The sequence below is a fragment of the Candoia aspera genome, chromosome 9 (genome assembly GCF_035149785.1).
Source record: "Candoia aspera isolate rCanAsp1 chromosome 9, rCanAsp1.hap2, whole genome shotgun sequence".
In the NCBI taxonomy this organism is placed as follows: Eukaryota; Metazoa; Chordata; class Lepidosauria; order Squamata; family Boidae; genus Candoia; species Candoia aspera.
The window spans coordinates 25777855-25790489 of NC_086161.1; the positions used below are offsets into that span (position 1 = coordinate 25777855).

At 49.0% G+C, this 12635-nt stretch overlaps 1 protein-coding gene across 3 annotated transcripts in view; it reads left to right on the forward strand.

Moving 5' to 3' along the window:
* The first annotated feature begins 950 nt into the window (after positions 1 to 950).
* Positions 951 to 12635, forward strand: part of LOC134502704 (tetraspanin-15-like) — a 109349-nt gene continuing 97664 nt past the window's right edge. For all 3 annotated transcript variants that reach the window (XM_063311169.1, XM_063311170.1, XM_063311172.1), the window contains exon 1: positions 951 to 1079. In XM_063311169.1, the coding sequence (XP_063167239.1) occupies positions 984 to 1079 (96 nt within the window). In that variant the 5' untranslated portion in view covers positions 951 to 983. The remainder of the gene's footprint in view (positions 1080 to 12635) is intronic.

A 12635-nucleotide genomic window follows, 5' to 3' on the forward strand; every position in this document is an offset into this window, starting at 1 on the left:
TGAATTCCTGACCAAGTGGGGAGCTGCAACCAAAGCCTCAGTGGCCCATTCCAGCACCTCCTCTGGCCTAATCTTGTTTTGATCCCAGGACCTGCCAAGATGCTCAGCCCTTCTCTTGGGCAGGGCGGTACCCAGGGCCGCAACTAGGGTCTATGTCATCTGGGGCAAACATGGATTCCGCGCCCATTTTGACGCCCCAGCAGCGCGATGCCCGGGGCACATGCCCCGGTTGCCTCCCCTAGTTGCGGCCCCGGTGGTACTTGCCTCAAGAGCCAAGGCTGTGTGATGTTTATTTACTTCCTCGCTATTACATTTTTAAGGGTCGTTGCCATGATGAATGGCATAAGGCTACGGGTGGGTGGGTGGATGCGTGAGTGCATGTGTGTAAGTCAAAATCTGCTGAGAGGCAGTGCGGTGATGGGGCTCTGCCTCTGTGCTCCATGGGGCAGGGCTTCGACTGTGAGGCCACCCCGTCACCTTGCAGGCGTTGACCCGCCTTGCCCCAAGCAGACAGCCCGACACGGCACTGGTGGGCGATGGGCCCATCTGCCGCACCACCGGAGACCGGGAGGGAAATTCTGGGGCCAGGCTCAGCTCAGGTCCCCCCTCGACCTCGGAGGGCCGCGCGGGGCTCTGGCCGGCCACTCCCCCCACCCCTCACAGGGCTGTTGTGAGGCTTCCGAGCGCGTCGCCTTCCCACCTCTGGAGGAAAGGTGACCGGCGCCCCTTCCACAAGGCAAGCGGCCCCACCCGGCTTCTCCCGCGCGCCTCCGCTCCGCGGCCCCAGCCTGGGGCGAGCCCCCCCGGCTGCCCCTTTAATTGCTTTCACTTTCCGGGGCGGAAGTGGGACGAAACCCGCCGCAACCACTGCAGAGAGAAAGCGCCGCGCCCGGCGGGCATATCTGACGCCGCCGCCCGCGCAGATGCCCGCCCGGCCCGGCCCGGCCCGGCCCTCCTCGCGGCGGGAGAGCGACCGCGGAGCCATGGGCGGCGGGGGAGAGGGGCCGGCCTGGCGGGACTCGCTGCCCTACTACTACTGCGTCAAGTTCGCACTCTCGGCGTCCTCCACCCTCTTCTCGGTAGGCGACCTCTCCAGACGCGCGAGCGGGCGCCCCGGCTGAGCCTCGCGCGGGCACCAGCGCAGCGCGGCCGCTTCCCAGAGCGCGCCTCCCTCCGCCGACTCGGCCGGCCGGGCGGCTCTGCAGCCACCCTGCCCTCGGCGCGCGCTCGCCGGTGCCCTTTGCAGCAGGGCCGCCCCCGCGTGGTTTGTCCGAACGCCGTTGCCGGGCACCGGCGGCTTCCTCCTGCTGCTGCTGCTGCTGCTGCTGCTGCTGGCGGCGGCGGAGGCGGCTCGGGCGCTCGTCTAGCCGCTGGGCTTCTTCCGCCCCTCCCGCCTCGTAGCGCGCTTTGCAGCCGGGCTTAGCGCGGCGCCCGTGCAGGTGAAGCGACCCCGGTGCCTGCGCGGGCTCGGTCCGGGCGCTGCTCCGAGACGGGGGCTGCTGGCCGGTCACCCGACCCGTCAGAGAGGCCTGGCCGTCCAGGAGGAGGGTCCTGGGAGGGAGGGAGTTTCTCAGAGCCGGTGCTGGCCAGCAAGACCCGGCAGCCTTCCCACCACCCGAGACCCTCTCCCGGGGGGACCTCCAGCGGCTGGCGGCGTCATTCACTTATTTCTGCAGTTTAGCTGCTGTTCGGTTTCCAGAAGGGCTCTGAAGCGAAATTTCTTGGCTGCTGTACAAAAAGGGCTCAACTTGCCTCCCCCCCCAGATGTTTTTTCAACTTCCCAATCTGGACTAGCTGATCACCCAATCAAGTACTAACCAGGCTCCACCCTGCTGGGTTTTTTGAGACAATTAGGTATGACCAGCTAGCTGGCATCCTCTACATGTGGTGGACTGCAACACCCATAAGCCTCAATTAGTCATCCTTTTGCCCTCCAGATGTGGGTGTTTTCCAGAGGTTTTCAAGCTTTTTCAGGCTGTGGAACCTGTTAGGTTTTTTTTTTAAATTCCAGAACCCCTGATCAAGAGGCAAAGCTCTAATGAAAGAAAATTGGTTGTGTTTGAGTGAATGTTTGCTTTTTTTGCCCTTAGTTTCTCATGGAACCCCCTCATATTCTTACAAAACAGAGTCTGAAAAACCTACCAAGGTACAACCTATCTGGTGGGCTTCAAGTGAGAAAAGGCTGGGGATGGCTTCCTGGTGTATTCATCATTCATTCATTCAAACTTGTTATAGCCACCCAACTGCAACAGGCGGTGTAGAAAATCAAACAACTCCATAAAACAATTAAAACATAAAAGCACACTGACAGCTGAAACTAAAACTATCTTAAAAGCAACACAAATTGCAACAGGCCCCCCAGAAATACATTAATACATGAACGCCAGGCCTGGGTCCAAAGCCAGGTTTTAAGAGCTTTCCCGAAGCCCAGGAAAGAGGACGTTCCCCATATCTCTGGTTCAGCAGAACCTGAGCACCTGGCTTCCTAAACGTTAAACACTGGTCTTCCCTCTTAGGTTAGCATTTGGCAAGCTTCCTCCCCCCAATCATATGGATGTAATCGTGGCAAATAAACAAAGTGGGCCTTATTCATCCCTTCTTCTGTTTGGGGTTGTTATGTTGTTTCCATAACAATTGTACTAAATGGAGCCACATTTAATTTTAATTTTGGGTGAAAATTTGCTGTCTACTGAATTTGCCAGATCTTTCTGACTGGCAGAAGGCTCAGTTTGTCATCACCAGATACCAGTGTCACTGCTGATTGGTTGCATCTTCTGGGACTGAAACACATGAGAGTTGTTAGATCTTGTCAATCTATCATGTGTTTTTTTCTGACATCCCCCAAATTAGTGTTACAGTAAAAGTAGAAATGCATTGCAACTGAAATTTCCAGGTTGGGAAGGAAAAGAAAAGGAAGTAGCTAACCAGAAGTAAACATCAGCAAATGCCATTATGTAGCTCTGAACCGGATTGCAAGCCTCGCCACGTTCTCTGACAGTGAGGACGATTCCCCAGAGAGATGGTAGGCTCTTCTATGCCAAACATGTACAAGCTCTGCAGCCATTGGCTAGGAAAGCTTTTATGCTTTCTGCACTGAGGATCCTATGCTTGAAACATAGTCCTCTTCTGCTGATTTCCAGATTAGCTAGAAGCATTCCTGAAACTGATTTTGAATTTGGGACACGTGCTCTGTGTTCAGATTCTTCTTTTTCTCTACTCCAAATGGAGTAAGACAGTGCACTGATGTTTTCTTTGTATCGGTGTGCAATAGGCCCACATCCCCAATGGATCAGTAGTTTATTTTCAGTGTCACATCAATGTAGGGGCATCAAAATGCTTTATTTTTTTTAATGTGTGCACCTATCCACTGATAAGACAACAAGGAGAACCAGTATTGTGGGAGAGAGGGTGCTTCCCTGCTGGAGATGAAAGCCATCAGGTGCCCTTGGCCTCTGTGGTGGTTTGCATGCTCCCCTGCACATCTGTGGGCCTGTGTGTGTGTCTGTCTTCACCATGAGTGGAATCTTGATAGGAAAGTTGTTAGAATTCAGGACTGTTTTTTCAGCCATCATTGTCTTATTGCCATGTTGTCAGCATTTTAAATACACAGTGACATAAAGTTATTTTGGATCAAGGTATAAGAAGAGCATATTGCTTTCCTTCTACTCACCTGGCTGAAAGCCAAAGGAGACTGACTGTGGCCACTCTTCTGTGCAGCATTTGGGCATTGGGGGTGGGGCCAAAGAAGCACCTCTGGTATTTCCAGAGCATTGGCTGGACTGTGGGAACTCACTCCTTGTAGCTCAGAAGTCCAGCATTTGGAAGAGAACGTCAGAGGCAAAGGAGGATGAAAGGATGCCCTGATCTTCTCTAACCTGGTAGCCTCTTGATAAGCTAGACTACATCTCCTATCATTCCCACCCTGCCTTTTGCAGCCGAACACATTTGAAGGGAACCAGGTTGGGTTACACATCATAGGAGATTGCAGAATGATGGCAGTAGGGGATATTTAAGAATGCTTGTACTGAGGAAGGCTTGCTTTGGTTGAAAGCTGTAGCACAGGGCGGACAGTTTGTGGCCCAACCAATTCCTCCCAGCCTGGAGAGGCATCCCTCCATCGCACTGGAGGGCTGCAGCTCCCCATCTCTGTTGTAGCAGGAAGAGGCTCCTGGCAGCAGCCCAGCATCACTCACAGCATGTGCAGGTGTCTGGAGCTGAGTCCTGCCCCTTGTGCTGATTGCCTTCAGGGGTCCCAGAGTGGAAAGGAAAGGTACTGAAATCCTTGAGGTTGTTGGAGAAGGTGCCATGCGTGCAAGAGAGTGTGCAGCCAGATTCATCCAATGGAAGAGCAAAGGATTAGAAAGCTGCCACACCCATCTCTTGGTTAGTGTCAAAAATCAAAAAGAGTCTGGTAGCCCCTTTTCCAAACCACACATTTTAGTAAAATCTGTAAATTTTGTGAGCTGCAGATTGCTTCCTCAGATGCATGGAGCTCCTGCGACAATTCAGCCACTCCATGCATCTGATGGCATGAGCTGTGGTTCACAAAAGCTTACACCTTTCAATAAAAGTTATTAAACCTCAGTACAAATTGTTAGTTGGAAAAGGGGCGACTAGAGACCTCCTGTTTTCTGCTCCCGTAGACTACCACGACTGTCCTGTCCCTCCTCCCTCAGCGCAGAGCTCTTCCGCCTTGGCTTGGCTAACGCCAGACCCAGCAGTGGGCCTCTTCAGGCGGCCTGGCATGGTGCCCCTGCTGCAGTGGGGCTCCCTTGGGTCGAGCTGGGCCACCCTGGGTAGGCTGGAGGGGAGTCCCAGGGGCCGTGGGAAGGGCTAGAAAACAATTGGAAAGCCAGCAGTGGAAAGGTTGGGGACGTTTCCTTATCCTTCATTTTGAAATGATACTGAGAAAAGTTAAGAGGCCAAAGAAATGGATCTGTGTTTCCAATTACGCATAGCAAATCACCAAGGAGACAAACATTCCAGCAAGGTAGAAAGGCTTGTCTCAACCCGGGCAAGTAAGTAGCACTGTGCAAAATGCTTCAAATTTGAACAATTTCAGATTTGAAATGCTCTGTTTTATGTTCAAGCAAAGTTTGTTAGGCTGAAGTGCTTTGAGCACAAAGCAACGCTATTTTGAGTTCAAAAACCTCTGTTTCTTACTTGAAAAACTTCAAAATAATCAAAGCCGGCCATTTCAAATCCAGGCATTACGCATTTGAAATGGTTCAGTCTCAGAGTGGCTTGCATACCCTTGCAGGCAGATTTTTGTTTTCAGAAAGCCATGAAAACAATAAATAAGGGAGCAGCGGAAGAGCAGAAGTTGCTGGTACTAATACAGATTCAGAAATTCAGACTTGGGGAAAATTTTGTGTGGCAAGTTGTGGGTTCTGTAACTTTTTCACTTCTTTTTCTTAGTTCCTTTCTGAAAATTAGTACTTTTTAATATATGTAATGTGTGTGTATGCATGCATGTGTATGTTCTTTGGTTTTTGTATTTTTGGGGACGAGTTGCCTGTCTTCTTCTGAACAGGCCAAAATGAGGAGTTGCTCCCTGCCTTTGGTTCCATTTACAACCAAAATTAAAAACATAAATATTTTGACTGAATTTACTTTCAATCGTTTGAATAAAAAATACTTTTCCGTATTATATACCACATATATATTGGATAAGAAAGTCAAGGTATGCATATGCATTCAATAAAATAATATTTTACAGACATCCTAACATCTGTAAGGGATGTTAAAAATTGGGCACTGCATACATCAGTTCCCCCCCATTCCAATTATTTTTACCCAAAAACAATATCCTGGAAAAAAATGTGGATTTTTCATTTCAAAATTTCTAGAGATCTCTGGTCTAGCCCCACACCTCTGGAAGACAGCAGGTTAGAGAAGGCTGTCCAACAGGCTGAGCTGTTAACGGGGGAACAGAGGGGAAGAGGAGTTAGATACGGGGCCCTTTCCCAGGTAAAACCTTAAAAGAGGCTGAAGAGGACCTGGGGCCTATTCTGATCAGTCCAGGAGACCCCCCCCCCCTTATTTTAGTAGATTCTTGTATTATATTTGGAATCACATTAAAACTTAAATCCTAGAGGGTTTAACAGCGAGGCCCATTCCAGAAGCCTCTCAGCCACATGCAGCCCCTAAAAATATTATGGCCCCCAGAGACCTGCAGAAGTTCCGATCACATTAATGTGATGGTAGGGAAAAGTATAAAGTGCACACCTGGAGGGTACTCATATTAATTATATTCCATTTTAATTAAGAGTAATTGTGTAGGAGTCTCCTGAGGAATCTGTATAACAACCAAGTAGCAACAGTAAGAACAGACCACGAAACAACGGACTGGTTTAAGATTGGGAAAGGAGTACAGCAGGGCTGTATCCTCTCACCCTACCTATTCAACTTGTACGCAGAACACATCATGCGACAAGCTGGGCTTGAGGAATCCAAGGCTGGAGTTAAAATCGCTGGAGGAAACATTAACAATCTCAGATATGCAGATGATACCACTTTGATGGCTGAATGTGAAGAGGAATTGAGGAGCCTTATGATGAAGGTGAAAGAAGAAAGTGCAAAAGCTGGCCTGCAGCTAAACCTCAAAAAAACCAAGATTATGGCAACCAGCTTGATTGATAACTGGCAAATAGAGGGAGAGAATGTAGAAGCAGTGAAAGACTTTGTATTTCTAGGTGCGAAGATTACTGCAGATGCTGACTGCAGTCAGGAAATCAGAAGACGCTGAATCCTTGGGAGAAGAGCAATGACCAATCTCGATAAAATAGTTAAGAGCAGAGACCTCACACTGACAACAAAGGTCCGCCTAGTTAAAGCAATGGTGTTCCCCGTAGTAACATATGGCTGCGAGAGCTGGACCATAAGGAAGGCTGAGCGAAGGAAGATCGATGCTTTGGAACTGTGGTGTTGGAGGAAAATTCTGAGAGTGCCTTGGACTGCCAGAAGATCCAACCAGTCCATCCTCCAGGAAATAAAGCCAGACTGCTCACTTGAGGGAATGATATTAAAGGCAAAACTGAAATACTTTGGCCACATAATGAGAAGACAGGACACCCTGGAGAAGATGCTGATGCTAGGGAGAGTGGAGGGCAAGAGGAAGAGGGGCCGGCCAAGGGTAAGGTGGATGGATGATATTCTAGAGATGACGGACTCGTCCCTGGGGGAGCTGGGGGTGTTGGCGACTGACAGGAAGCTCTGGCGTGGGCTGGTCCATGAAGTCACGAAGAGTCTGAAGCGACTGAATGAATAAACAACAAATTGTGTAGCGTGCCTGGAACTCTGGGTCCCCAGAGTTTCTGGCCCCCCAGTACAAGCAGGATGCTGAGGAGCTGGAAAGCGGGCTGAGAAGAGCGAAGACACAGAATCCTACAACGAACGGTCACAGGAACCGGGCGTTTTCTTGGCCAAAGGGAAAGACGGCCGAGGGGGGACGTGGCAGCCACCTTCCGATACGCGAAGGGCTGTTGTGGGGGGGGGGGTTGCTCCCCGTGGTTCCCGAGGGCAGGACCAGAGCCAGCGGGTGGGAGCTTTGCGGAGGGAGATCTGGACCTAACCCGAAATAAGGTTTCTTGCTGCAAGAGCTGCTCAGCAGGGGAGTGCCCTGCCCCTGAAGTCAGGGGGCGCCGTCACCGGAGGTTTTCAAGTGAAGGTTGGCAGCCGTTTGCCTGGGATGGTCGGGGGATTCCTGCCCTGGGCAGGGGCTGGACTAGAAGACCTCCAAGGTCCCTTCCAGCCCCAGGATTCTAGGAAGCATCCACATTTTCAGCAGTTAGTGGTTTAAAGGCCACAGTGGTCAGTGCCATAGACACTAGCGAAAAGAAGGAAAGCAAGGGCGTAAGGCAAGTTTAAGGCAGAGAAGAGGGAGGGGAGTTACTTATTTGCTGGATCGTTTAGGAAAAGGAAAAGGAAAAGGAAAGGAGTTACTTCTGTGCTGATCTGAGTACATTGAAAAGTGTTTCGCTTCTTCTGGATAAAGAAAAGGGCTCGAAAGGAGGACAGAGGAGTGGTGGCGGCTCTGGCCTCCTGGAATTTGCTGGATGCTTGCGGGCGATTTTATCCTCTCCTTGGGGGATTTAGAAGTCAGGAGAATCAAAACCACATTCTCACATCAGCATTTGGGAAATCTGTCAGGAAGGTGCCTGGATCATTTAGGTGATCATGTGCAATCATGTGTGAACTGATCATGGCATGACAAACGTGAGGGAGTGTCTACTGCCTTAAGGTTACAGCCTTTCCTTCCTTGGGGCTTAAACTGGGAGGCTCAAATGCCTGTAGATCGTAGTGGTGACTGTTCTTGCCTTTAAGCAAGCCTGCAGTTCGACAGGGGGAGCATTAGGGGAGTCCACGGGGGAGCCGGACCCTCGCAGAAGCTCTTGCCTAATGGCTGGGCCTTCGCGTCTCTGCCAGACCGGGGCGGATCCTGCTCTTCGAACTGCAGGCTTTCTTTACCAAGACGTGGGAGAGCCTCTGACAGTTCCCTATCCCACAACAGTTCCAGCAGGCCAGAGAGAGACTTCGTTTGTTTACTTTTTGGAGAAAGGGATAAGTTGGATTATATAAGTGGATTTTTTAAATTAAGCTTAAAATATGTATATTACTATCTGTGGTAGCTCTTAATAGACTTTTGCTGACTAAGATTGAAAGATGAGTTTTTATAATTTGATTATTGTTAAGGAATGAGATATGGGCGGAAGAGTCCTTTCATTTGCCTTTTTATTGAATTACTAGATAAGTGTTAAGTTACAGTGATTGCCTGTACTTGTCTGGAGGGAGAGGGGAATCATCTTTTATATATCTATTTTTTCTTTTCTTCTTTTCTTTTTTCTCACTTTCTTTTGTCTACCTCTTTTTACTTCTTTTTCTTTCTTTTTTATATTTCTTGTAATTTGTATTAGTGTTTTATCTTTGTATTTTAAAATTGTAATTAAATTATTTTTTTTAAAAAAGAGGTCTATAGAGACTGTCGGTGAAACAAGAGCTCATTCCAAGGTGGCATGAGAAAAAAACTTGCCCTATCTTGACTCTCTTTGGTCTCAGAATGGTAGAAGGGGAAACACCATCAGGCCTTCAAGATTCTGCTATTTCGCTTCTACCAATAAAATCAAGCTCTAGGCTTCTTTGTGGTGTCTGTTCCTGATCTGGCCTACCTTGAAGGGCTGACAGGAGGCTAGAAGACTGCTTGAACAGCCTCCGTCACATCTGCTTGGAGAGGACATTCCTGGGTGGTCTTTCATCACGTGGGTCTCATGGCTTTCACCTGGGTCTTCGGCTCGTGAAAATGTTGAACTGGTTGGGGATGCACTTTTGTAGGTCCAGCCTGCAGCACATCTCCTGTTTTGCTCTCAGGATACTCCTGGCTCAGTGTGTGTCTTCTGCATTGTGCAAGAATGTTATACTGAGTTGGGACATTTGTTACTCCTTCCTTGCTTTAACTTAATACAAGTTCATTAAGTGGAAGTCTTGGTTTAAATGTTGTTCCAAACTGCCACCTGCTTTTGGTTTATCTGTTTTTCTGTGGCTCATTGACCATCATCATCATCATGAAAGGGCCAGCTTATTTAATGCCAAGTAAACTTGTTATCTGAACCCAACAACTGCGATTTGTCAAAGAGGAGTTCTGGCTTAGTGTGAACATGAGCTTTGCCATCTGTGGTTTTAATAAACCATGACTAAAAACATGGCGTAGTGTCATTTATGAACTAGGTCAGTGATTACCCCCTTACTGCAGTTAATTTTTATGGCAGTAAGAATAAAGGAGCCCTGAGAGAAACTCAGCAGCGAGTGGAAATCCTTTGTAGAAGGGCCATTGACAGCTCCTCCTGTACACATTTGCTGGGTTCCGGGGAGAAAATAAATGGAAGGTGTGTGCCGCAACATCTTGGATTCTCCGCCGGTTAATTTCTCTCTCCCTGTTAATGGGACCGACTATACATGCATTCTCAATACATGATATTGGGCTGCTGATAGAAGTAGAGGAGACTTTCTAGGACTGCCACCTCTTCCTTTCCAGGGCTGTTTCTGGCCTCCTGTGTGCCCAGAGCAAGGGCCCTTGTTCCCCACACCTGTCAGCAAAGGGTCAGCGAGGACCTCAGCAGGTGAAGACAGGAGAGGTCCCTGCTGGGTGTCCTTCAGCTCTTCTCCCTGCCCACCCCAAATGCGCGCTTGTGAGACATTGTGGCAGAGCTCCGTTTTGCCTCTCGGATCTAAGCAATATTCAAGCTCGTCTTCACAGTGGCGGAGGGTGCTTAAACCTCTGGCAGTCAGGCTCTCTGCCTCCCAAGCTTTTATGAAGCTCTGTTGTTACAGGCTTGAGAGAATGCCTCTCTGAGCTTTATCAACACTGATTCATAATTTCTGCGGGAGGAAATTTTAACAGGAAGAATTGTTACTTTGCTCCAGGCTGACATTACATGTCTGGCTCTTGGCAAGGAGGCTGCATACTCAGTTTGCAGCACAGAACATGATTTTTCAACAGTCAAATCTACTATTAACATTTCTAAAATAATAAACATGGCTTAGACAATATACATTTAAAAGGGGGGTTACCTTTTGTTCAGATACAAGGAAAAACATCATGATGGTAAGATCTGCCCGGTAGTGGACCCTGGAGGCCATGGGATCTCCATCTCCAGAGGTTTTTAAGAAGAGGCTGGACAACCACTTCTCGAGGAGAGTTTTCCTGCACATTGCAGAAGGTTGGGCTTGATTTGTTTGGGGTCCCTTCCAGCTCTATGCTTCTAAGAATATTCTGAAAAACAGTATACAGTAGCTGCTTGTTAAAAGTGTCCGGCGATAGAGACAGGGCTTCCAACCCTGGGAGAATCTTTTGGGCAGGGGAACCACAGTTGAAAGAAGCTCACCTAGCAGATTTCAGGTAGTGGAGAAACCAAGAGAAACTGGAGAGATGGTGTTTTTCAGCAGGCACCTGGCCCCAGGCTGCTTTGGGCTTGAAGGACAAAGCCCAACATTTCTGTTATCATCATTTCCAGCCACCGTTGAATGTAAAAAATGGCACAATTTACTCTGCCGGGTTAAGTTTCAGGCAGGGCTGTATCTGAAGTACCCAAGCTGGGCAGCCATACACATGTGGCAGCAGGCCTGTTCGGACTGGGTCCTGTCTGATTCAGTTTGATTCCAGTTGGCAAGCCAATCCAATTCAGACCAATCTGATTGCCAAAAGGACATGTGTGCGAATAGAAAAGATCTCCAAATCAATTCTGAGATGACTGGTTTCATTTGATGGTGCAAATCAAATTGCTGCTTTGACTCAAAAACCCAATCTGATTTGGGAATTGGGTTCAGTCTCCAAACTGAATATTTGCACAGCCCTAATGTACAGCACCCCAATGTAATCCAATCTGGAAGTGATAAAAGCAGGAATGGTCAACAGCAGGCTTATAATTCCAGAAATGCTGGCAAAATTAGGCATTCTGAGTGATATCTAGGAGCATAGCCTGATCCTGGAGTAGCCCCTGGCTCCTCAGCTGCAGACCTGCTGTTACTGGAAGAACATCTCCAAAAACACCAGAATCTCAGCTGGGTAAAGCTTCAGATTTTTTAAAGTCATACATCTATTTGCTCTTTTCCAGTTTACACTTGGCTATGCCGCTTCCTTGGCATTGGAGAGTGGTTCCATGGGAGCAGAACACAAGCTGAAATTTAGGGTTGATTTTGTTTTACCAAAGCTGGCTCCTTATTTCACTGAGAGCAACACAATGTGCATGCAAGGCGGAGGCTAGAGAACCGGTCTGCAAATGTTATGGAACTACCTTGCACAAAGCCGTACAGTTAGCTGAGGCTCCTGGTGTCTCTTCTGAATATCAGTTGCAGAGATTCCCTTAATGAGAGTTTGAACTGTATCCTGCAAAGTATGTGCCCTGTAGTGCAAGCCTGCCCCTCCCTATCTTTGCAGGATGGGAAATGTTCCGAAAACCAGAGTGTCCTCTGTGGTAGTTCTTTAAATGTCTCCAGAGCAGCCTGCTCATGCAGCAGGAAGGGGGGGTGGGATGACTGAAGGGAACATGCAGGTGGAAAACTAGGTTCTCTTCTGGAATGTGCTGCTTTACAGCGGAGCATTTTGTCCTGCTTGCTTAAGGGGGAGAGTTCAGAACTGCCTCTTCCGCACCTGTCCTGGTTCACCACCTCCTGTGGCTTCTGTGCAGCTCAGAGCTCCAGGAGTGGCTCTGTGTGGGGCTGCCTCCAAAGACCACCTGAGCCAACACACAGACCCCTCGCTGATGGCAAGTCGGGGCGCTCCTCTCCTGCACTGGCTACCAGGAGGTTTCCAGGTGCAATTGAGCGTTACGTTTGACTTACAGCCCCAACAAAGCTTGGTGTCTGGATGCTTGCAGGACCGCCTACTCCTACCAGAGTCATCCATCCTCTTGGGAGCCCTCACTGTTGTGAGGGGTTTTTTGGGTGGGGGGGTTTGCTAGAAGGCAGTGATTTCCTATCACAGCCCTGGTGTTGTGGAACAACCTTCCCCACTCACTCCCCTCTGGAAGCTTTTGAAGAGTGAACTTTTCTGGGAGGGGTGAGCGCTGTTGTCACTTCGATGTTGGTTTTTAGCTGCTGTTTTTGTTCTGAGTTGTATGATTGCATTCCGCTTGGATGTC